Source organism: Phoxinus phoxinus, assembly GCF_949152265.1.
Source record: "Phoxinus phoxinus genome assembly, chromosome: 21".
NCBI lineage: Eukaryota > Metazoa > Chordata > Actinopteri > Cypriniformes > Leuciscidae > Phoxinus > Phoxinus phoxinus.
Window position 1 is genome coordinate 12813611 of NC_136896.1, and position 24387 is coordinate 12837997.

At 37.0% G+C, this 24387-nt stretch overlaps 3 protein-coding genes across 7 annotated transcripts in view; all 3 read right to left on the bottom strand.

The window, feature by feature from the left end:
- Positions 1-113: 113 nt before the first annotated feature.
- armc7 (armadillo repeat containing 7) lies at positions 114-2172 on the bottom strand. 2 transcript variants are annotated; one of them, XM_079594778.1, is made up of 4 exons: positions 1816-2172; positions 1457-1578; positions 1137-1280; positions 114-1050 (listed from the first exon to the last, which is right to left on the bottom strand). In XM_079594778.1, exons 2-4 carry the CDS (start codon positions 1542-1544, stop codon positions 704-706), a joined length of 579 nt encoding a protein of 192 aa, XP_079450904.1. In that variant the 5' UTR covers positions 1545-1578; positions 1816-2172; the 3' UTR covers positions 114-703. The 2 variants fall into 2 exon arrangements, with proteins under 2 accessions (XP_079450904.1, XP_079450905.1); XM_079594779.1 differs by having other exon boundaries at positions 1457-1509; positions 1816-2002.
- Positions 2173-3790: 1618 nt separating this feature from the next.
- Positions 3791-15367, bottom strand: ndel1a (nudE neurodevelopment protein 1-like 1a). 3 transcript variants are annotated; one of them, XM_079594777.1, is made up of 10 exons: positions 15191-15367; positions 12394-12490; positions 8850-9003; positions 8601-8749; positions 7933-8069; positions 7542-7715; positions 7370-7461; positions 7082-7230; positions 6756-6790; positions 3791-4862 (listed from the first exon to the last, which is right to left on the bottom strand). In XM_079594777.1, exons 2-10 carry the CDS (start codon positions 12477-12479, stop codon positions 4852-4854), a joined length of 987 nt encoding a protein of 328 aa, XP_079450903.1. In that variant the 5' UTR covers positions 12480-12490; positions 15191-15367; the 3' UTR covers positions 3791-4851. The 3 variants fall into 3 exon arrangements, with proteins under 3 accessions (XP_079450903.1, XP_079450902.1, XP_079450901.1); XM_079594776.1 differs by having other exon boundaries at positions 6756-6793; positions 15191-15332; XM_079594775.1 differs by lacking the exon at positions 6756-6790.
- Positions 15368-16119: 752 nt separating this feature from the next.
- itgb3b (integrin beta 3b) overlaps positions 16120-24387 on the bottom strand; it is a 33422-nt gene continuing 25154 nt past the window's right edge. For both annotated transcript variants that reach the window (XM_079594809.1, XM_079594810.1), the window contains 5 exons: positions 23283-23505; positions 20638-20738; positions 20378-20497; positions 19229-19395; positions 16120-17070 (listed from right to left, as the gene is read on the bottom strand). In XM_079594809.1, coding sequence (XP_079450935.1) covers positions 17002-17070; positions 19229-19395; positions 20378-20497; positions 20638-20738; positions 23283-23505 — 680 coding nt within the window. In that variant the 3' untranslated portion in view covers positions 16120-17001. The remainder of the gene's footprint in view (positions 17071-19228; positions 19396-20377; positions 20498-20637; positions 20739-23282; positions 23506-24387) is intronic.

A 24387-nucleotide genomic window follows, 5' to 3' on the forward strand; every position in this document is an offset into this window, starting at 1 on the left:
ATATATTTTAAACATCTAGTCAGCCAAGGGACAGCCGATGAAAATGAGCTGTTTGGCTTAAAGTGGCACATTCCCCACTGTGTTGTCCTTGATAAAAATTAATACAAACTTTTAATTCATTAAAATGTTTTATTATAAATAAATCCATGTAAAATATATACAAACACTATATATACAAATATTTAAAACTATACAAAAATATGAATATGCTACATATATAGCACTTTTTTTTTCGTGAGAGTTGACTGAGGTAATGAAATGAATCCACACTCGCATTGTCCTGTGTGTAAGTAACAGACATTCAATCTGGTGAGCATTACATGATTATGAGTGATTCTTAGAGAAAATCTAAAGACATTGCTTCTACCATTTCAATAGGAGGGTTCTCTGAATTTTATAAGGATATACTAGTCTCAGATCATTAAATTTGAAAGAAAGAAGCCAACACACTCACATTGTCCTGTTGAAGTATCAATTTGATACACAAGTTAGGTCAAAAGTAATCTAAAAGTAAGCAGATTATATTACCGCAAATGTAATTACATTACTTAATACAATTTGTTAGTAATATACCCAGCACTAATATATATATATATATCATACACATACATATTTAAACCCAGACATGATTTGAGAAAATAAGGTTTTATTTTTCAAAATAATCTTAAATTACATTATTTAAAAATTTGCAATGGCAAAAAAATCAGTCCTTTGGAAGTGGAATCCCCACCACTGATTGACTTTGTCCCTGTATTCCCTCTCGGGCTCTGTCCACTTGTTCCCGTGTGCAGTAGTCCTGCAGGAAGACAGAAGCCAGGTTTCTGAGACGCGGGTTCTGTGTCAGGGAGAAGCGCAGCATGCACTGCACCACTGCGCTGTCTGTGGTCTCAGCGCGCGAGGCAGCTGTGGTGAGGTTCATTAAAGTAGTGATGGCAGAGAGAACAGTCTCATCTCTATTACTCGACAGGCATGATATCACCATGGGGACTCCACCGCTTTGCAGGATCTGATCACGGGACTGGCGCTCCATGCTGAGGTTACATAAACCACCTGTATGATTTCAAACAATGTTGATTCATGTAAACAGATTGTAACAGCAAATAGATACATTACACTACACCCTTAGCTATACCAACCAATTCCAAACTCCACAAAGTTGTCATTCTCTTCTGTCAGCATGTCCAGGAAGAGGTCAGTGACCTGGAGCATTCGCAGAGATTCCACGTTGGATGGATCATAGGCAAAGTTGGCCAGGTTTGCCAGCACTTGCTCTTTAGACTCTGCCAAGAAGTGAAAAGACAAATTATGCAGTTTTCAGAAAACCTAATGCTTTTATTAGAAAGACAACTGTAAACAATTACTGCATGTACTGATTATAGTTTGTCAGTGAAGGAATACAGATTGCACAAACTGAATAAAGCACATGTAGTCAGTGCATCTGCAAGCATTGACATACCATCACTGTCAGTGTCCTGAAACTCTGTGACCAGCCCCTGCAGGAACTCAAACCTGTCAGACACAGAAAATTGATTCTTTCTTGCCATTACAGATGGATCGTGGGAAACATGGGTTTAACACCTGCAGAAAGGCAGATAAATAGAGATAAATTTTATTATTACCACGTATAATACAGACAGATAGATAGAGGCAGACAGATATAGACAAAAAGGTTGATGTCCAATGTGACCCATAAATAAATGTCGTCAATGCACCATACTATGCTGTACATCTAAGTTACACATTAAAAAAATATATACTAAAGCCTAAAACGAGAAAATTAAGAAAAGATATGAGACATTTGCAGACGTGACTTACTCGTGCAGAATAATGCTGATGAAAGTCATTTGTGCTTCTGCTACAAACTTCTATAATTCAAATTTCACATCTACAGAATCTATCTATCTTCGGATTATAAATACAAATGAATTTAATCTATGTGATCATTGAGTTTCCCATCACTGAAGCTGCTTAACACAACTGGTCCGTCAGTAAATACTTCCCCTCATTAACCGCCGTCATCTGTAGTTCCTTTTATCTAAAGTTCATTCGTCATAAAACTGCTTACCATTAAAATATTATAACATAAAATTATATTGGGTAAATTATTTAGAGCATTCCTTCTACTTCGTAGGACAATACCTCAAACAAATGAGGCGACCTATTTTATAACGCAAGAGCCGGAAGTAATACTTGGGGTTAATATGCGCAGTATATAGTCATCCGTGTGAATGTCAGAAGAACTACTGTTTCGCGGAGACTTTAGCTGTTTTGTCTGCTTACTCGAAGACTATCCATTTCCAGCATGAGCCAGGCAAAACTATCCACTGTGAAGCGCCTTACAAAACCGATTCTTTTTGGGACACTGTTCGTAGGTTTGGCCACAGCATTTATGAATAGGTGAGATAACACACCCCCTTGACATTGACACTGTGCATGTGTATTGTAATAGTGTTTAGAATATGAAATAATACAGATCGTGTGTTGAACAAAGTAGTGTGCAGTACGACAGTGTTAAAATGAGTCTAGACAAAGCACGTGTTGATACATTATAACCAAGATCCAAAAAATAATAAATAATATCTTTGCTGTGATGTCTGATGAAAACCCATGATGATTGTGTCTTGTGCACGAAGGCATTTGTTCATGGAGGACGTGGCAGATCTCAGGGAGCAGGAGCGATCCCGATATGAGGTCAAGCGACAGGAGGTGCTGGAAAGAAGGCTGAGACAATTCGATGAAGTTGCTGAGAAGAAGAGTGCAGGGGGCAGCTGAGATGATGACTACTCCCTGAACTGAAACCAGCACTGACCAGGAACACGTGGGACATTTTTGGCCAATAAGATTTTGTTTGTTGTTGCTACAATGGGACAGAAGTTGCATTGAAAGTCCATGGGTGATAAAGCAAGTACAATTTAGCCAAACACAACACAAAGCCTATAGCTGTTTTGTTGGCAATAGTCATTTGAATTGGTTAACTTGATCATATTTACCTGCAACAGTTGGATTTGCAAGAGGATTTTACATCACAAATGTAAGAAGCAAATGGTGGAAATCAGGAATTAATGGGTTCTAGATGTTTCTAGATGAAATCAGGAATTAACTAGATGTTTCTAATTTCTGCCACAAAAAGATGCCTGGATTGTATAAACATAACATTTTTATGAACATTTAATATTGATTTCACCAGTTAAAAAAAGCCTACAAAAATAAATCTGGATAAATCAGTTTTTGCACTGTGATTATAATAATTTTCTTTAATTGAAATAAAATTCAGCTAAAATAAATTATATGAAATTTCAGAGAGGTTAGTAATAGCAAGCTAGCTTAGCATTAGATACCGCTCTCCAAAACGAATGAATGCAGATTCTGAAAAGCTGTCAAATTACCTCATTGCCTCAAAGCACATAACATTACAAATTAATGCAATGTTCAAACAAACATTTTTTGGTCCCGGGACTTCCACAGAAGATATGTCATTTAAAAAAAAAATTTTTTTAGATCACTTCTATTGATTGCTATCAGGATCTGAAGAAACTAACGAGATAAAATAAGTTGAAGTTCTAAAATGACTAAAACTGAAATAAAATTAAGCTAAATAAACTACAATTTAAATAAAGAAGCCAATAAAATCATTATAAAATATTAAAATAATAGCCAATTAAAAATGTTAATAAATACAATATAAATTATACTAAAAATATAACAGGTTGGCATAAAAGCCTTATTTTGAGATTCTTCTGTTTGTAATATAATGCATTATTTTAATGTTTGTTACAATAACACAGACTCATGAGAACACTACCATTTATTTGAGCACGCAAAAGTAACAAAAAGTGCCTTTAACACATTGCACTATTCAAACCAAAATGAATAAGATTTGTCCTTCACAACAAGGAAAAAATTATATATGGATATTCCAACAAATACTATGAGGCTGGGAAACCAACCTGAGACAAAATGTGTCAAACAGTATTAATAAAGCAGTCAATTGTCAATATGACCGAAAAACAAGGTTAAAAATGCAAACCTGCTGAAGCCAAAGCTAATCGTTCATGTGCAACTCCAAAGACGTTTCATACTTACACCAGGCCACGTTTCAGGGACAAAAATACGGGAAGTTCACTCATCAGAGGCACACATTAGCACTTAATGTAAATCCTACCCGAAAAGAAAAAAAAAAGACCTTGTGAACTAAGACTGAACAATTGGGGATATAAGTGCACATGTAAGTCTAGATAGTCAGATCGCCACACTTCATCTTCCCTTTTGCTTCAATATACAGTATATCATTTATATATCAGCTCTACCTTCTTATACACAAACACTGCATGTGTTGCACAACATATATTAATAATTATAAATTCCCTTTTGTTTTCAGATCTCACATACGTTGCCTTCCAACACTACAGCAATAAATACATTTTTAGACCGTGTTAAAAGACATCACATTTGCAAAGAATACAGAAAACTAAAGTAACTATGTACATACTGTATATGCTTATATCTAAATTAACAATTGTGTATAACCATAAATATATTAGATGGGTATATACATCTTTAGGAAATATTAACAGGCATGTCAGCAGTAAAATGTAGGATATTGCAACAAAGACTAGTATGAGGTGCTGCTACAGTTGGGCATCATTACTAACCTTGCTGTAACCCACTGTCATCTCGACACAGACTCAGTAGTGTATTAAAAGGAACAGTTATATTGCTGTGCAGTGCTTCTTTCAGTGGATGTAATAGAGCGAGTGTGTTTTAAGTGTTACACGGTGAGCACCAGGCCGGATGGAGAGTTGGAGCATGGCGGGACTTTGATGTTCGTCACGGCGCCGGGGTCCAAACCGTTCACTGTCCTGCTGCGCTCACAGAAACATAAGACTGAGGTTAGACGCTTCAAATGAGGCGTTTGAGCCCTGTACAATGCAAGCCATCAAACCATACTACTGTTAGAATTGCTAGTACTATTTTTAAGTCCACTCCACACCAACTGGATAAACTAGACAGGATTTGGCATAAAAAAGCAGAAGGTTTCCCAAAACCAAAAGGACAATATGCGCAGCAAAAGCTCATACGCAAGTGAATTAGGTGTAGATAAGCAAGCAGAACAAGCTCTGAAACTGTATATTTTCTCAGGCAGAGGCCTAAAACAGCCCAGACCACTCGATACGGCCCCAAGAGACACACCAGACACAAACACTCTACTGTCCATCAGCACAAAGGTCATTTGATGACCGTCATCAGCCACACATCGCTGCGTCTGTTCTTGTTACCTTGAAACACATGAATGTACAGTAACAGTACTACACTGTTACAAAGTCAAATCATTAAAGTATACTGGAGACTGCAAAGGTCCTCTGCTGTCCTGTTATCCTGATCTAAACACTCCCTGGATTTCGGTAGAGAGCTCATCTAAAGATCTGATAAGTCTTACGCAGCAGAAACACAAGCCCTGGACGTCCTCTCTGTACCGTTTCTCAGGACACACTGATTCAGCATTGCAGTGAGCTGCGTAACACTGCGGTAGAGGTGTGGATCAGATAGACCCTCCTGATCCAAAAGACACTCGCAGATTCTTGAGACGACTTTGTCAAATGCATTAAATGACAATAAAGCTTCTTATTCATTAAACATGCTGAAAGTCAACATGAAATTTAAATTTATGCACTTTATTTTCGTAATGCGAGTCCCTGTTTTTACTATGTATGATTCATTGGATTCATGTTAAAAAATGTTTTACTTTAACTTACATAAACTTTTCTTAAAATTGGCCTCTGAAACAACTACAATTTTCAACCTGTCCAGCCATGCTCAGTGTTAGCTACCAGATTTACTGGTTTGTGCTGGTATACTAGCATTTAAAAGTTTGGAGTCATTTATTTTCTTTCTTTTTAATATAAAATTATACTTTTATTCAGCAATGAAGCATTAAATTGAGCAAAAGTGATTTGTAATATTTTGTAACAACATTAAGTCTTTACCATTTCAAATAAATGTTGTTTTTTTTACACTAAAAATATTATTTCTAAACGATCATGTGACTGAAAACTGGAGTATGAAAATTCAGCTTGCATCACAGAAATAAATCACATTTTACAATTTATTAAAATAGAAAACGGTAAAAAATGTAACTGTTATTATATTTTACAATATTACTGTTTTTGATCAATCAATGCAGCCTTGGTGATACTTTAAAAACATACAATCAAACTGACGCCAAACTTGTGAATGGCAGTGGAAATAATGCCCACTTTTCTCTTACCCTATGAATAAAATGAAGTACAGTCCTTTATTTTTTAGTTTCATTCATAAATGGAAGTCAAGTGAGCTGCGAATGATGTTTCATGTTGACTTTAACAAGAAGAATGAACATGATCTAACTAATGACTAAACAGTCTAATCCTGCAATTCAGTTCATACCGACAGACAGATGAGGAGAGAAATTCCTAGTTTAGCACTCAGGCTGAACTCCATAAATGTCAGGATTTTTAAAAGGGCCTTTCTTGTTTTGAATCTTCAGGTAAGACAGAGTCAAAACACTGGCCCAGTCCTCTTAGATTCAGTTAAATAACCACATTTGAGCAAACTTATGGAGTGCACCTTCGCAGACAATTAGAGCCACCACCAAGATGTTAGTGGAGATGATATGATCTTAACCTAGTGGATTATTGTACTCCAGTCATATGCAGGGGGTTGTTAACTACTGTAGCATGCATGAATCCCCACATTAAACTGCTAGTTGGATCATTTACCCAAGAGCAACGCAGGGAAAATGACCCTCTCTCTTCTGCTGAGGAGAGAAACACACACAGGTCGGAGAGAATTGTATCACTTTTCTTAAATCCGCCCTTCATTTTAGTCCTCACACAAGGAAATTAACAGCTGAGTATTGGAGCAACTTTTTCATCTTTGTTTATAGCCCTTTATGTGAAACAAACTGTACAATTGCTTCCGATTGAAATCAGAAGGACACAATGTAATTATGTGTAACGCAGATCAAATAAGCTCATCAACATCTAATGGTTTATTGATTGATTTTTTTTTTCTGAAATGTGGGAAAACAAAATGGCCAACTCACGCTTTGTCGAAGTAGGATGTGTGGAGCGAGTGGGAGTAATTTGAAAGGTCGCCGTTAATCAGATTGCCGTTGACATTTGTGACATAGTTTTTCCTGGCTGCCTGGTCCTTGGCAAAATTTCGACAGGCTGTGAGCTTAGACTCTAAAGCCTAAGAAACAGAACAAACTCTTGGATTAGAAACCAAATTCGTTTATGCAAACGGCGATCAAAAAACAAAACTGAACAATCAACAATTGTCTGAATAGCTTTCATTCATATCAAAAGTTCAGTCTACAGCTTTTACTCACCCCAACTTTGCGCAGTAGATCGCCTACAATATTGAGCGCTGATATTCTAGCAGATGGAGTGAGGGCTGCATTAGTTGAGCTGTTGGCCAGACCTGCAAAAGACCAGAACCAAGTGAGTCGTGCAAACACGTGTGGCACTGCATACATCTCAGAGAGAAATCTATCCATGTACCTGTCTGGCTGGTGAAAGCATTGTCCAGGTTCTTGCTGAGAGGTGTAGCCGGCAGAGAGAGGGAAGCCTGGACCGCCGAGTCGGTTTTGTCATTGTCTGGAGTCGGAGAGCTGGGGGCCGACATTCTCGTCACCTCCGGCCGGCTCTCTCGCACCGCAAGCTCTTGCCGCAAATCTACAAAACGGTCACACACCCGTGGGTTAAGACAATGTGCAAGATGTCGATCCATAACTTTCACTTGCAGACAATAATGCTGATGAGCATGTACCATGACTTCATTCCACAAGCACGCAGGAAAATCCTTTTATTGACAGAACAGATTGTGTACATACTTGAGAAGCCTAGAATGAGGAACTAGCTAGAATTACGCATGACAAAAGTCAGTAAATACCTCTGGCTTCATCTTTTAGTCTCTGCACAGACACCAGGAGAGACTCTTTCTCATCCAGTTCACTCTCAAGAAAGGCGTTCCTCTCGATGGCCTGGTTCAGCCTCTGCTCAAAGTCCTCCAGAGATGTAATCGTGGCTCTGTGGTAACAGAATAAAGCAGAATCAAACTATAAATTACTGTAGAATAGTGGAAAAGCATACGAGGGCAGAACTCTTTAAAGATGTATCCAGGTTTTCTCAAAAATATTAATTAATGGCACATTTAATCGACATATTAAGAAAAAATAACAATGATAATAATAAGAGCACCAAATCAGTATATTAGAATGATTTCTAAAGGATCATGTGACCGAAAACTGGAGTAATGATACTGAACATTCAGCTTTAACAATACATTTTAAAATATATTTAAATAGAAACAGTTGTTTCGAATAGTAATAATATTTCGCAATATTACTGTTTTTACTGTATTTTTGATCAAATAAATGCAGCCTTGGTTTAAGTATAAGACCCAAAATGTATCTTTTGAATGGTACATGGTACGGAATTTAAATGCGACATTAATGCCACTTTATGTTATCTTTAGGGAAGTATTTTGGCTGTGATACAGTTTACATTCTGGGTCAAGTGAAATGTGTGATAAGATGATGTAAGATGATGCCTTCTGACCTCTTAGCTCTCTCCAGGTCATCGTTGGCCTGCTCTAGCTCTCTGACGTATTTATGCAGCTGCTCCTTGATGCCTCGAGTCTGGCTGAGGTCGTCCTCCAGTACAGAGATCTGTTTATAGCTCTGAGAATATTGATACTCCAGCTTATCCTACAGGAAAGAGAAAGCGAAGACACACACTCTTTAGGCCTGCCCTCGCTTTAATGTTCTTTACACATGCTCAGCCTGTGTTTAGCTCACACACTCTCACCTTGAGAGAGCCGAGCTCGTGCTGCAGTCTCTCATTGTCCGACTGCAGGTCTCTGATGCGATGCTCCGCTTGGCCCAGTTGTGTCTCCAGCTCTGTCTCTAGCTCTCTGCTCCCCTCTTGGAACTCCAGCAACTCCTCGTGTGCCTCCTTATAACTGAACACACACATCAGGATACAGTTTAGCTAATGACATGCATAAAACACAGAATATTGAAATAGCTTTATTTGTTTGTATTTTTTAAACAGTGCTTGCCTTGAACTATAGCTTACTGAACATCAAATACTCACATGCTCTGTCAAACCACACACCTCACAAGTTTTTAATTTACAGTAGCATTCAAAAGTTTGGGGTCAGTAAGATTTTTTTTTTTTTAAAGAAATAAATACTTTTAAGGCATAGTTCAAAGATATAGTTCTAAAATAACGTTCTAAATATAAAAGAATAGTCCACACTACAACTATAACGATAGTGTTGGCATCACTTTCAGAATGATTTTTTCCAGTTGATAAACAATAAAAACATTGACGGCCAATCAGAATCCATCATGCTTTAAAGAGCTCGAGCTTTTAAAGTGACAGATGACAAAACTGCAGCACATGCTAAAAATAAACAGAACATTGTGCGTTGGTGAGGACAATAATATAGTTATCGTTATAGCTACCTTTATAGTTATTGTTCTTGGTGTGAACGGGTCTTTATGAAGCAAGGATGCATGAAATTGCTCAAAAGTGAAAGTAAACCATTTAAAATGTTACAAAAGATTTCTATTTCAAAATGCTGTTCTTTTGATTCTGAAATAAGAAAAATAAAAATTCCACAAAAATATTAAGCAGCACAACGGTCTACAGAGCCCCTAAAGGGACATGACGAGGGGAAAAAATATATAACGATTAACGAACGCAAAGATTTTGCAAGGAACGGTAAGGTTTTGTGAGGGAAGAAAAAGTTTCTTGAGGGAATGCCAAAGGTTTACAAGGGAAAGCAACGGTTATGCGAGTGAACGCAATGTATATCAGGGGAATGCAAAACTTCAGCTGGGAATGCAAAAGCATTTCAACATTGATAATTAAAAAAATTATATTTCTTGAGCATTAGGATCAGCAACAATTTCTGAAGGATCATGTGACATTGAAGACTGGATTAATGGCTGCTGAAAATACGGCTTTGCACTCACAACAATAATTTATATTTTAAATATATATTTAAGTAGAAAACAGTATTTTGAACTAAAAATATTTCAGAATATTACAGTACTTCTACTCATATATATACAGCCTTGGTGAGCATAAGAGACTTCTCTCAAAAAGATGTTTGAAAAAAAAAAAAAAAATACTCAGATGACTTATTTATTGAATGTGATCTTAGCTGAATCTGTTACTAGCACAGTGTGAATGAGACAGGGTTCATGGAGCGGATCTGCTGTAAATAAACAGTTTTGTTTACAGTGTACCAGTGACCAGAGGAGAACGCTGCCCTGGGCCTCTTTATGTAATCACCAGCCAGCATTATGGGAAGGATCTAAAAACGGCATCGGGGCGATATTTCCCTACCCAGTCATGATACAGCCACGTGAGCTAGGAGACAGGGTAGGACAACCTGTTCATCCAGGGAAAAGCAGACTACAAGAACACTGAGAAAAGTACATGTTCCCCTGGCAGCACAGGAGATAATCAGCAACATACAACATCTGTGAGTCATTTCTGTGCGGTCTCTGAAGTGCTGATTAGGGTGTTTTACTAGCGGGTCAGAACTAGGTAGTATCGCATGTCAGTGAGACCCAGAGGAGCCTGTGCTTCAAATGTGCGTCTTAAATCATAATGAACAAGAGCCACCCTGCAGACACTATGATGTGCTTTGCTAAAACAGCTCTGAGGGAAATCAAATGACCCAAATTTGATAGCAAAGCTGATTCCTATTTGAATGTCATCAGTTAACATTGTATTAAGGCCCGTTCACACCAAGAACTATAACTGTAAAAATAATTATAAGGAAAACTATATTAGCGTCCACACCAGCACATTATACATTTCTGTTTATTATAAGTTGAAGGCTGCCTCTTCGAATGCTCAAGCTTTTTAAAGCCAAGTGGATTCTGATTGGCTGTCAATGTTTTTAATCATTCAACAGCTGGAAAAAAACCTGAAATAAAAATGAATAAAAACTATACAGACAAAAACTAAAAAAAAAATAATTACAAAAAGTTTAATTAAAATGAACATAGAAAATATAGAAATAGAAAAAATATTGATAAAAATAGTATCAATGAAAATAACACTGGTGTGAATAGCGTTTTATTCAATCAAAGGGGCTAGATGTAAGAATTGTCACATATTAATAGCGTTTTTTATTGCCAATGTGTAATGTAACTTAAAAAAAAAGTAGGCCTTCCCTGACTTCCTACACGTAGGTTGTCTATGAAAGCCTATGATTTCTATGTAAAGGACTCGGGATGTTTTTGCTGGGAAAATCAAAAGGATGTGACGTTTACACACGCTCCCGAGAGCCTCTCTTCCGTTCTATGACACAAGAAACAAACTAATAACAAGGGTTTCTGAATTCTACATAAAGCCCATTTAAATGTGACTATACGATGGCACACAGACCACAAGATAACCATTTATAAGCAGTTGCTAAGGTGTTCTGGGTGTTTTTAGCATGTTGTTAAGTGGTTGCTAGTGTGTTCTGGGAGATTGCTAATCAGCCCAAGTCAAAAAAGCCCACTCCACAAATCTCTATGACTTGGTTCCCTTAGTCCAAGTATATCTATGAGATTTTTCATCCCATCCACCAGGCGAAAAACCATCCCATTGCTTAGAAAATGAATAACACACCTCTCTTCGACAAGATGTTTTTGACAGACAGATGTCACACAATCCAAAAAGAACAATGTAAATTGAATCTCTCATTTAGATTACATAGAGGGATTTCTTTGAGCTTTAAACCCTTCAGTTGTTTTTATGTAATCAGGCGTAACCCATTCGAAGACTGTTAATCGCACACTTGGGTGTACCAAGTTTTTGTGTGTAAATGCCATCGGATGCTCCTCTTCCTGCCAATGATCCGAGTGTCATTACATAAAGGGAGTCTGAAACACTCCACACTGGAGTTGAGAAATGCTGTGCTTTGGGATGCAATTTACCAAGCAACAAGCTTGTTGTGTAATCTTTTTTTAGATCACAATTCCGCTAAGAGTTTTTCAATGGTAAAATTAGCAGCGGGAGTCTATATCAAATCACAAAAGCTAAACCCATTGAAGGAAATTCCCACTGTGGCGGATTGCATAAGATAAACATAAGACGAATGTGACTGAGAACATTCAGCAAATTCCTTGATATGGCCATCATAATGTAAGGGAACCGGTTGCATTGGTTTTATTCCCAGCATTCACATGCATTGCTTCAGGGCAAGCAAATGTTTTTTTTTTTTTTCAAAAGAAAATATGAATAGCAGGACAGCATGAAAGAAACTCTCAGGTGTCAGACTACAAAACAAGAGACCTGAGCTGTGCTGGAGCTCAATGCTGCTCACTGTACTGCCACTTACTTTTTCTTGTACTTCAGCGAAAGAGCCTTCCAGAAGTCAATTTCCTCGTCTTTGGAGGCGAATTTTGGTATTATATTTGCATCCATGACAGATAAACCTGTGAGATTACACAAAAAGCACACATATTCAGCATACAAAAGTAAACAAAAATGTCATCAAAATCAAATATTGATATTATCATAAACTGCATTAGCCAAATAATATGCAAAAATATGAATGCAACATACATGTTATGGTTTTTGATGATGAAAACATGTCACGCCAAAGTTGGCTATATCTACCAAATAAAATACTGAGGCTGCGTCCGAAATCGCATGCTCTCTTAAATAGGTTCTTATTTTGAATAAGTTCTTACTGTGCCAGAGCTAAAAAGTACATTCTATATGCTATGAATTTATGAATGTACCATCCATGCACCAGTATCAGTTAGTAAAGAGTCCATCCTATGCACACTTCACAATCTCGCCGGAAGTAGCAGGTCATCCGGGGACTTTTTGCCTACAGTTTTATGAGTGCTGTGAATTTGAACATTATTCTTTTGTTACGTACTGTTTTTCACCTACTAGCTATATAGTAGGAAAGTAAGTGAGTTTTTTTGGATGCACGCCTGTGACTTCAACCACAAAAGATATGAAAATTGTTTCATCCTTCCTTTTAAAAGTTGAAAGTCCACACTACGGTTCAAAAGTTTGGGGTTGGCAAGATTTGCCAACGTTTTAAAAAGAAGTCTCTTATGCTCACCAAGACAGCATTTATATTATGAAAATCACAGTGAAAACAGTAATATTGTGAAATATTGAGCTTAAAATAGCAGCTTTCTAATTTCCTAAAATGTAATTTATTTGTTTTTGGCAGCTATTAGTGTCACATGATCCTTCAGGAATCATTGTAATTTGCTAATTTTGGTTGTTAAGAAAAAATCCTATTATTATCAATGTTGAAAACTGTTGTGTTGCTTAATGTTTTTGTAGAAACAGTGATAGGCTAGTTTTCAGGATTCTTTGATGAATATAAAGTTCAAAAGAACAGCATTTATTTAAAAATAGAAATATTTTCTAACAATATTAATGTATTTACTCTCACCTTTTGATCAATTTAAAGCATCCCCTCAGAATAAAATCTCAATGATCCCAAACCTTTGAACAGTAGTGTATTTATTTAGCTGCATTTCTATTTGCATTTAGCATTGCTCTGTATCCACCCCACCAGAACAGACCTGTGACCCATTTTTGGGTCATCACCCACCAGTTGAGAACCACTGAGCTAGATCAGTCTCTGATTTCACAATCTGAACGCATCTTTCATGTGTGTAAAATTAAACTGGCAGCAGCGTGCACCTCAGTTCACCTCTACATGGGCTACTGGTGTCCCAAATAATCAATAGAACTGCGTGCAGTCTGACCCAACAAACCCATAGAAGCTCCATGTGTACCGTTCACAAACTCCCTCTGGTTATAGGTCATAATCTGACATAGCAAGGCTCTTTGAGGAACTATGATTTAAAAACTAAACAGAATCAGAAGAACAGTTAATTTAGTCTTTTATAGACAACAAATATTTAGTCAGATCAGATGTACTAAACTCAATGTTGCATCTGCTCTACTTTCACAAAACACTGTTTTAAAGCACGAAGACAACTAAAACTCCCAAGCCTTCCTCGGCACACCCACACGTCAACACCTTTCTATTTTTCTTTCTGTTTCCTTATGTTATGCATTCTTTCTTAATCATGATTTCTCATTGTGTGTCGAACTTAAGCGGGTATCCATTTATTCAAATACTTAAAAGCTGTTTTACTTACAATATTCATGTCATTTTCCTATTTTTTCACTGAAAAATAGTTCTGGTTGGTTATCAATGATGTCTGACTGTAAAATAAAAACTGTCAACACCTGATGGAACCACTTAAACAGTGTAGGCTATTTACAGTTCTCCTAAAACACAGCAGATCCGCAAAGGAAGGGGAACATTTAAAACATTCGGAAATAAAATGAAGCAAATAAAGAGTGACAAAAATAGTCTCATGATGAATAAATTAATCGTCCTCTGAGAAATTAAATGTGTTTACAAAATGGAGAAAGGAGGAGAGATGTTTAAATATAGCTAATTTAGTAAAAGAAAATACTGTAGATATTTAATATAAGTCTATTCATTTTAGAAACATCAGCCAAATATATATAATTATGCACATTAAGATAACTATATAAAGGGGCAAAGTTGGAAAATAATACACCTTCAAAAAATATAGCCTTGTTAAAAACTAAATGTTAATTTTTTTTCAGTCTCTGCGCTCTGTCCAGATGACAGTCAGGCTTAACGTTATTTACACTGTCGGTCTAACAACTAACGTTAAACGATAAATATGACATCTCTACTTCATCAAATCCCAACACATGTATCGACGACCAGAAACATCACTTCTGACATGTTCCTCTTTAAATACCACTGCCACCATAACCCTTCAATTTTCACTATAGCGAATCCCGATACATTAGCTAACGTAGCCACGAGCTAGCTGAGGTTAGGCTAACAACAACAACAACAGCAGTGATGGTGCGCTTTAAAATTTACACGAACAGATATGACATTGACATTAAAATGATGTCGAAACGGATTTATGTGGCTATAGAGAGCGACGTGAGATGTTATCTTCTCTGCTAGCGTTAGTGGATGAGATGCTGCTCATGAGGAGGGTGTTGTCTTATTTTTGATTATCTAACGTTACTTGTGTGATCATCTGCGCTTTTTAAAGATCTGCATAATGTGTAAAGATTGAGATGTGATTTAATGAACTCACCTGCACATTTCCAGGATTTTGACGCTGATACTAGGACCGACAGTGATCCCGACACAGTCTTCAGTATTTCAGTATTTCAGCATCCTCTCTCTCTCTCTCTCTCTCTCTCTCTCTCTCTCTCTCTCTCTCTCCACATTGACGTACACGTAAAGTGATCCTGGCGACGCCTCTTACAATACGAAAATAACGTAACATTTATTTTTTTATTTAGGGCAGAAACGTTAGTCAAAAATGTATTACTTTTATTTATTTAGTTAGAGCTAAAACTTCAGTCGAATAATGTTACAACAAATATGTGACTTTTTAATTATTTACTTATTTATTTAGAGTTGATAGTTAAATAACGTAACAACAAACAAGTTTTCATTTATTTTATCTGAAACTTCAAACAGCGTGAATAAAGATAAAGTGTGACTTATTTTCTTGGTTTTGAAAATATAATTGCTACATTTATTATTAGCTGATTCACAATACGTAGGCTACATAATTATATGTGGTTGCGATTATTAGCAGTGAATGACCCACTTTGTGATATCTGATGTGACAAATAGTCAGTCAGATCAGAAAATGTCCATACAGAATATATTGACGATATAGGCCTACAGTAAATGTAATTTCCAATGGTAAATAATATGCTGCACGTAAAACCTATATACCTAAAATATCTTACATAATTACCTAGTTTCTTTATAAAGGAAACAAAATCACTAGAGTTGTGTTTGTAACATCAATCCAGTAGGTGGTGCTGTAGTTCAATACATATAACAGAGTCATCCACGGAAACCTTCGCACAGCAAAGACAGTTGAATATAGAATTAGTGATTATTAAACATTATTAAAATAATATCAATTAATAGTAATTAAAATAATGTAAATACACTTTAACCAGACTAAACTTAGCATGAAAAAAATAAACACTGATACATATATCATGTTAAATTTATATGTTTTTGTTTATTGCTAGATTTAAGTAGCCTATGTGGCATCACTAGATTTTAGGATAGGCAATGACATTACACTTAAGTGTATCACATTAAATTTATTAGATATATTTAAAAACACGTTTGACAAATATTCATTCATTTCTGGTTAACTATTTAATTAACACAAAACATATGTTATGACATGTCTGGCAGCACAAAAAGAGAAATCCCAGGATTTCATATATTAGAGAGCACTGTTATACTTTTTGTGCACTTGAGCTGTGAGGTACTTTTTGTCTTTTAAGGTCATTCTGGCCAGACAAATAATTACATTGTGTATATTTTGTATATTTTGTACAAATGAAATGCTAGACATAAAACTTTTGCACATTTTTATACAATCCTACCAAAACTGCATACTAAAGGCCAGTGTCATGAAGCTACCTCTAAGATATTGTAGATGCATAATATTAATACAGCTATAACCACAACGAAGAGAACAGCGAATAATTTTTCATGTTCACGATGAGGGATTCAGTGTTACCACAGGCCATCAGTAGTTGGAAAGATTGCTCAGGCTTTTTATCATTCATATCTGTCACTACACAGAGTGACAGATTAGAGAGAGGAAGGAAATCTTTTGACGTGTGTGTGTGTGAAAACATACAAATATAGTCATGTAAGAAGCAAATGTAAAGATTATCATTCATCCAGTGACAAACAGAAAGACTTCCACAGAGGTGCCATTTTTGACTTTACATATGTACAACAACAAAATATGTACAACGCAAACGTTTCCTGTTCGTGTTCAATTTGCGCAATTAAAAAAACACTTTTAAACCGTACAAATTTATGAAAGCTGTCCAGGTCATCCTCTGCTTTCTGCGGTCAGTCCTTGCCTCGATATGTGATGTTTGTGAATGTTGATGTGGCACCTTTGTAGAGGGGGTTGTGACCCTACAAGAATAAAGATGAACTCAGTGTGCATTTATACCAGTAGGTTCTCTCAAAGTTATGAGCAAACATCCTTCCAGAACATTTATAATGTTTAAATGATTAAATGTTCCCTTAATTTTCGCATAACCACATTTTCAAATGTTTAAAGGCCCCCTGTGGCGCAAATCAAGTTTTTAATGTTGTTTATATGTCAATGTGGTGTTTTTAATATGCTTTAAGACAAACCATGTGCAAATTCATTTGTCAGCACCATTGCTGAATATCAAAGAGAGTCTCAAAAACGCCGTTTGAAACCGCCCGTTTCCTACCAAGGGGGTAATGCATCCGCCAGAAACCGACGCTTCCCCGGGGGCCGCCATTGGCTATCAAACCATCAACTGCTGTTAGCATTCCATTGACTCCCATTCATTTTGGCGTCACTTTGACAGCGAATAACTTTACACCTGAGGCGTTTAAAGACTCCATTTGTCCATTATTTATTTCTAAAGAAACATGACAATGTATAAAAGGCTCCATTACCTTGTATCTTACGTTAGAAAGCAGTTTTTGCCCCGTAGAAGCAGTTTTTGTAAAAATAGGCTAACGATTGCGTCATAACCACTCGACTTTCTGTCGCACATTCAAGAAATTACCGTATAGACAGGCGGAGAAGCTCGCAAGCATCGGGGGGACGTGGAGGCATAAAGTCCGATAAATTCAAGGGAGAAGCCCATAGAGAGTCATAAAGTTGCTCCTGCTGCTAGCTCATGGACAGCTAATGCTCACGCTCTCCGTCTCTGTGAGATTCGGAAGGGAATGATTCAGATTTCTCTCAGCACAGCTACTAGAAGACTTACAACTGTCAGACAGGTTGCTCACGTCACATATACGTCGTCGAGCTCAGTTTGAGCCTGCGCAGTACGCCCAGCCATCAGGAAGTGAGTGCTTCAAATTGACTTCACTTTTCTCCGTTGAAACTTATGGGGTCGCTGTGTCCAGTTTATATACTGTCTATGTTTCCTACCTTCACAAACATGTAACCAATCCCATCAACAAGCGGGATGGGGCTTTTCTTATCATTGAGTAAGAACCCCTTTAAGAAGGGAAAAATCGGATACAGCAATATATCGGGTGAATTATGTATATAATGTTGCCTATATTACAATTTTATGATAAACTATATGCCTTTCTCCACTGACTTTCTATGATGTTCAAATAATTTCTAAGGATACTGATTTATTTTAGAAGGCAGCTGTCTGACTCTGAGATGGCGATTACATTATTAGCTGTTTGATAGTCAAGCAAAATCCAATCATCCGACGTTGTAGAGCGATACATAAAACGCATTACCATTCTGATACATATAGACGAGTGTATAATTCACTCTTCCACATCTTCTTCTGAATCAGTTTCTATTTCAAACATATATGGCTGAATTAAACCAATATTTCCACTAGCCATTATGTAGCATTTAGCCTACAGTTGACCGCATGGGTCAGGTATCCGAGCTGGTGTGATTGAGTGGAGGCGGAGACTAATTTACATATTTAAACATCCGCGTATACTAAATAAAGCAAGGGTTATACATTTAAGCTATTTAAAGGTATGACAAAATAATCTTTACAGGAAAAAACACTTGAATTTGTCATTTTGATTATCAAAGATGAGTTTTAAAGGATACAATTATTGATTCAGGGTGACTGCAATAAACTAGAAGTTTAGAGAACATTCAGAAATAAACGTTTCAATAACTAGATGGGAATGTTAGCAAAACGTTCTTGGAACATATTATTGCTAGCTGGTTAAGTGGTCAAGTTTAAGTGGGGAACTCTGAAGTGAAAGGATCAGAGAGTTCACATGTGGCTCGAGACCTCACGGGGAAAGCCTAATTAGCATAGGATAATTTGAAACAAAACTTGCCCAAGGGTACGGAGGCGTTTCCTTTGTTCTGAGGGGGAAAACAGCATGCCACTGAAACAGTAAAACCATCCTGCCAACATCTATAGTTCACCAAGCTACTTAGACACAGTAATTTGAGCTTTTTACAATAAACAGAGGGGTGTGTGAGTGAAAATGTGATTTGTTATGCATCCTAAAGTCTTTGATCACTTAGCTTCTGTCTGAAATGTACAGCAGTATGCACATAGTGTATTTGTGAGTATTTTTACACTTCACTAACCGTTTCCCACTTGGCACGCGCCCGCTCCTCCTCGAACTTAGCAAATTCACGCCGATCGTGGATGGTGATAAGTAGTTTCCAGATAAGCAGGGCGGCCAGACCCAAAAACAAGATGGCACCCGCTACTGACAGGAGCACCACCAAGATATCAGGGCCTTTAGGGCAGTCTAGTACACAGGGAAATAAACGTGGTTAGAGATGTTCAGAGATGAATAGGCAAAATTTCAGAACTAAGTGTGTTTACTTTTAATTACACATTTTCTCTAAAGTCTCTAAATGCTAATTCACACCAGGGACGTTAACTATAATGATAACAATACAGATATAGTTTTAAAAATCATTCTAAACTTTTAAAAAGGTACTAGTCCCTAAATAATAAGCAATAGTACCTACTAATACCTGATCAAATAGATACTAGTATCTAAAAAATATATACTAGTAGCATGAAAATAGATGTAAGTTTTAATGATTAAATGTTAAAACGGCTTGCCATTATGGCACAGAGAAACAATATTGTTGGAATCACTTTCAGCACGATTTTTTCCAGCTGATAAACGCTAAAAAATTGACAGTCAATCATACTCTACCCCTGACCTGACCCTAAACTTTTGAACGGTAGTGTTTATGTACCTTGATTTCCCTTTTTTACAGAATTTTCAACAAAAAAAAATCTGTAAGCTCTCTTATATTGTCTCGAGTCTGTCTCTTTGCTTCCTGTCTGAACCATTCCTGTCCCAGTGGGAATTACACTGTGTCAGCGGCTCCTCAGTAGCTTGGATGTTGTTTATTGCGGTATGTTTTTACAAGGTGGGGTGCTCCCTGGGTTCTGGAGATGTGTGTGTGCCACTAATAGAGCCCATGTTCCACATGTGTGTCCATTAAAGCAGAGCAGCAGACTCTCACTGCGGGCTCCTGAATTTACAGCCAAGACACACTGCACATACACCTACACGTCCATACGCTTACACAAACACCTATGTTCTCAAATCTCTAATCTCCAAAAATACAAGAAGCACTAGTACTCTAAATAATATACTTTCCTGTTATCTTCTCAAACTATCTTTGATAAAGATGGAGACTTGCATTTGAAACACAGAAAACACTGATGAACAGTTTTTTTTAGCAGTGAGAGCAGTGAAATGGTGTTACCTGGCTCTTTGACTAGAGACAAGATGGATTTGCCACTGTTGTCCTCATAGTACTGAAACCTTTGCACACAGTCATCTTCATCCTTATAGGTGCAATTTACTGCATTCTTATCATGGAACACTGTAGAGTAACAGAGGGTTACAAAAAAGCTGATACTGATATAATTTATATATATATAATATTTGTTGTTGTTGTTGTTGTTCATTTAATTACCAATGTTTTGGTTATTATCTATAAGAAATTGAATGTAATAATGGTACCCAGATCATCCACCAGACTGATTTCATCTCTGCAGATTCGAGTGCAGGTGTCATCGTCGAAGAGTTTCCCCCTCTTAAAGTGCTTACACTCCACACAGTCCCTGGAGAGAGAAAAAAGTTTAAAGACGTACAAATATTTTACTTAAATAAAGACGACATGAACTTATGAACTCAGTGGCTATGTTTGGAATGGAATACTAATTTCTTTAGTTCTGTAGTTTCACTGGTTCTCAACCTTTTTGACTTTAAGGCCCCCTATTGTCCACAAAAATATTCGAAGCCCACACATGACTTTTCCAGTTGTTTCCATTAAAAATGTAAAAATATGTTCTACTTTTTGTACCCATACAATATTTTAGAGCTTTACATTTGATGCGTCAACAATTTTTCAAAAGTGTGTTAAACAGCTTAGAAGCAGATCTCCTAGAAGTGGTAAATGCCTCACTTCTCTCTGCGAGTTTTCCAAACTCCCTGAAAACTGCTGTTGTCAAGCCCCTCCTGAAAAAGAGCAATCTGGATAAGACCATATTAAGCAACTATAGACCGATCTCAAATCTTCCTTTCATAGGCAAGATCATTGAAAAAGTTGTCTTCAATCAGCTGAACAAATTCTTAAGCTCGAATGGATACTTTTCATTCTGGTTTCCGATCGCATCACAGCACAGAGACAGCGCTCATAAAGAAAATAAATGATATTCGCTTAAAGGACAAGTTCGGTATTTTACACTTAAAGCCCTGTTTACAGATCGTATCTGATGAAATAGAACGGTTAAGATTAAACTTTGGACAGATGCTGCTGTCGCGAGAATTTTAGGTTTATATCGCTTTCCCCCCTCACCCCCACAATGGTTGTCTATGGCCACTGGAAGATTCCTTCCTAAAACACATTAAACTTTCGTTTACAAAGACGTGAAACTCACCGAGTGGTCAGGGGTGTTCACTGATACGGTCCCCCAAAAAATCGCTGAAAAAGATGCATTCCAACAGGTTTTATCGTAGTTTTTGTCCAACTCCATGACTTGTATTGAATGTGCTGTGTGAGGTGCGGTATTACTCCGCCGCTTGAGTGTCTATTATTCAAGCTCTCAACGGAAGAATCACGGGTGTGACACGTTTGGCAAAATAGGTCCTAAATAAACCTAAAATTCTCGCGACAGGAGCATGTGTCCAAATTTTAATCTTAACCGTTCTATTTCATCAGATACGATCTGTAAACAGGGCTTTAAGTGTAAAATACCGAACTTGTCCTTTAAAAACTGATACAGGCAAATTATCAGTACTGGTAGCCTACTACTCGACCTCAGTGCTGCATTTGATACTGATAGTAGGATTTTTGTGTCAAATTTGACACAAAAATATTGCAAGAATTATATTGTTTCCAGTCAAGACTTAGAGAAACGTGTGCATGCTTTCATCACCAGCACGGTGAATTATTGTAATAGTCTCCTCACTGGCCTTCCCAAAAAGACCATAAGACAGTTGCAGCTCATACAGAACGCTGCTGCCAGAGAAAATATGAACAGATCACACCAGTCCTCAGGTCTTTACACTGGCTCCCAGTTACATATTGGATTGGTTTTAAAGTATTATTACTCTTATATAAATCATTCAACGGCCTATGACCTCAATACATTGCAGATATGCTCACTGAATATAAACCCAACAGATCACTCAGACCATTAGGATCACATCAGCTAGAAATACCAAGGGTTCACACTAAGCACGGCGAGTCCGCTTTTAGCTACTATGCCAGCCGCAGCTGGAACCAGCTTCCAGAAGAGTTCAGGTGTACTCCAACAGTAGTCACATTCAAATCCAGACTCAAAACACATCTGTTTAGCTGTGCATTTACTGAATGAGCACTGTGCCACTGTTCGTCCGACTGTTTGTACTGTATTTTATTAGATTTTTTTATTCTAAACTGTTTTATCTGTTCTATTTTAGTTTTATAACTATTCTTATTTCTTTTGATTATTTTAATTTCTTCTATGTAAAGCACTTTGAATTACCATTGTGTTTGAAATGTGCTATATAAATAAACTTGCTTTGCCTTTCCTTACATAACTAGGAAAATGTATACTATTTATAAAAATTGATTTTAATAAATTTAGGTCAACAAAACACCATGAGACTTTAAAATATTAATCTCATATATAAAATCATATATATATTATTTTAATTCCCTCTGTCAACCACTTCTTTATTTTCAAGAAGAAGAACCACAGTTTCCTCTGTCTTGAAAATAGAGAAGTGGTTGACAGAGGGAATGAGAATAATATATATATATATATATATATGATTTTTAGGTGTTTTGATTCATGAGTCATCTTGATGGCCCCTAAATGACCCCGGCCCCCTGGTTGAGAACCACTGGCTTACTGAATACTGTGTAGTATAAACTGTGTACTTCCACACTATATAAAATTAAGTATATTAAACAGAATGTCTTATGAAAAATAAGCATTTCAAATAGTATTATGCTATATTGTGGTCACATGACCTCATCATATTGCATTAATGCAATGACTGCCATCCAATTGGAAATCCAAATAGTTATTTTAATATCTTAATACTTTTAATATTTTATACTGAGCATATACACACACTGCAGAAAGATTAGAATGGTAGTAAGCTATTATGCTGACTTTTTCAGGGTGCAGGCGTCAGGGCAGGTGGGGCATTTGTCGCAGGTGGAGCCGTAGGCTCCAGGCTGAGTGCACTCACAGCTTCCACACACACACTGACCACGGCCGCTGCACAACAGCCCCAAGCTGGACATACAAGTGTCTGTACGAGTAGAACAATTGCAGTTCTCCCCCTTCCAGTCTGGATCACACTGGCAAAATCCACAGGAACAAGTGCCATGACCTAGAATGAGCCATGAAAGGAAAAAATAACACAAAGATGGAAATAAGTGAGAAGATTCCACATGGCTGTACTGTATGTTTGACTCTAGCAAGAATGCTTTTCAGGATTAGTAATGTTCACTCCCATAATGTAATGAGGTTAGATTGAATTTGAGCCAATAAAAGTGCCTCATGTAAGGAGTAAGGAGTGGTACATTCCACACCAAATATTATGCGGAGGCTTTCCATGGCTCACAAACTAAACTCCCCACTGGAAATCATCCTTGACTGTTGTCAAACAGATCCATGTATCTTTTTTCATTACACAGTTTTCTAAAAATGGACATCTGGTGCTGGTGAATGTCAGGAATGTGACAGAATTAATATGATAAGCATTATATACTATATTTCACTTGACATTCAATGGCAGAACGCTGAGCCCCATTACATGCGTGATTTACAGTTATAATTATAAACACATTTGCGGCGGTGTGCATGTTTGTGTAGGAGATTGAAATGCCTTAGCAAAACAGTGTTTATGAGTGATCTGGGATTTTGGTTGAAAACACTGATGCAGCTAAATCAAAAACAAAATGGAAATAAAACAATGGCTAACCAAACGCAAAAAAGTAACATTGTAATGCATGTAATTATTCTTCCCACAGAAAAACAATACAAACCCTTCACATCAACCCAAACACTACTTTACTCCCTCACTGGGCTATTTTTGGTTCAATGACATCATAAGTGTGTGACAATGCAGAAAGGCATTTTATAACTTTGGGCCTCTCGGGATATGCTATTCAGGCTTTAAGAAACTTCTTGTAGATTTAAGAGACTAACATTTTTTCAGAGGTACCGTATACACTATGAAATCTTTTGGAATCACAAATACTGAGATCTG

Excerpts from the sequence above, each read along its gene's own strand:
- armc7 (XM_079594778.1), bottom strand. The coding sequence starts at position 1,544 with ATGGCAAGAAAGAATCAATTTTCTGTGTCTGACAGGTTTGAGTTCCTG. Across the intron at positions 1,281-1,456 it reads TCAGGACACTGACAGTGATG|AGTCTAAAGAGCAAGTGCTG; the intron begins GTATGTCAATGC and ends ACTTCTTGGCAG. Across the intron at positions 1,051-1,136 it reads CTTTGTGGAGTTTGGAATTG|GTGGTTTATGTAACCTCAGC; the intron begins GTTGGTATAGCT and ends GAAATCATACAG.
- ndel1a (XM_079594775.1), bottom strand. The coding sequence starts at position 12,479 with ATGGATGCAAATATAATACCAAAATTCGCCTCCAAAGACGAGGAAATT. Across the intron at positions 9,004-12,393 it reads TCGCTGAAGTACAAGAAAAA|TTATAAGGAGGCACACGAGG; the intron begins GTAAGTGGCAGT and ends GTGTGTGTTCAG. Across the intron at positions 7,716-7,932 it reads ACTAAAAGATGAAGCCAGAG|ATTTGCGGCAAGAGCTTGCG; the intron begins GTATTTACTGAC and ends ACCGTTTTGTAG.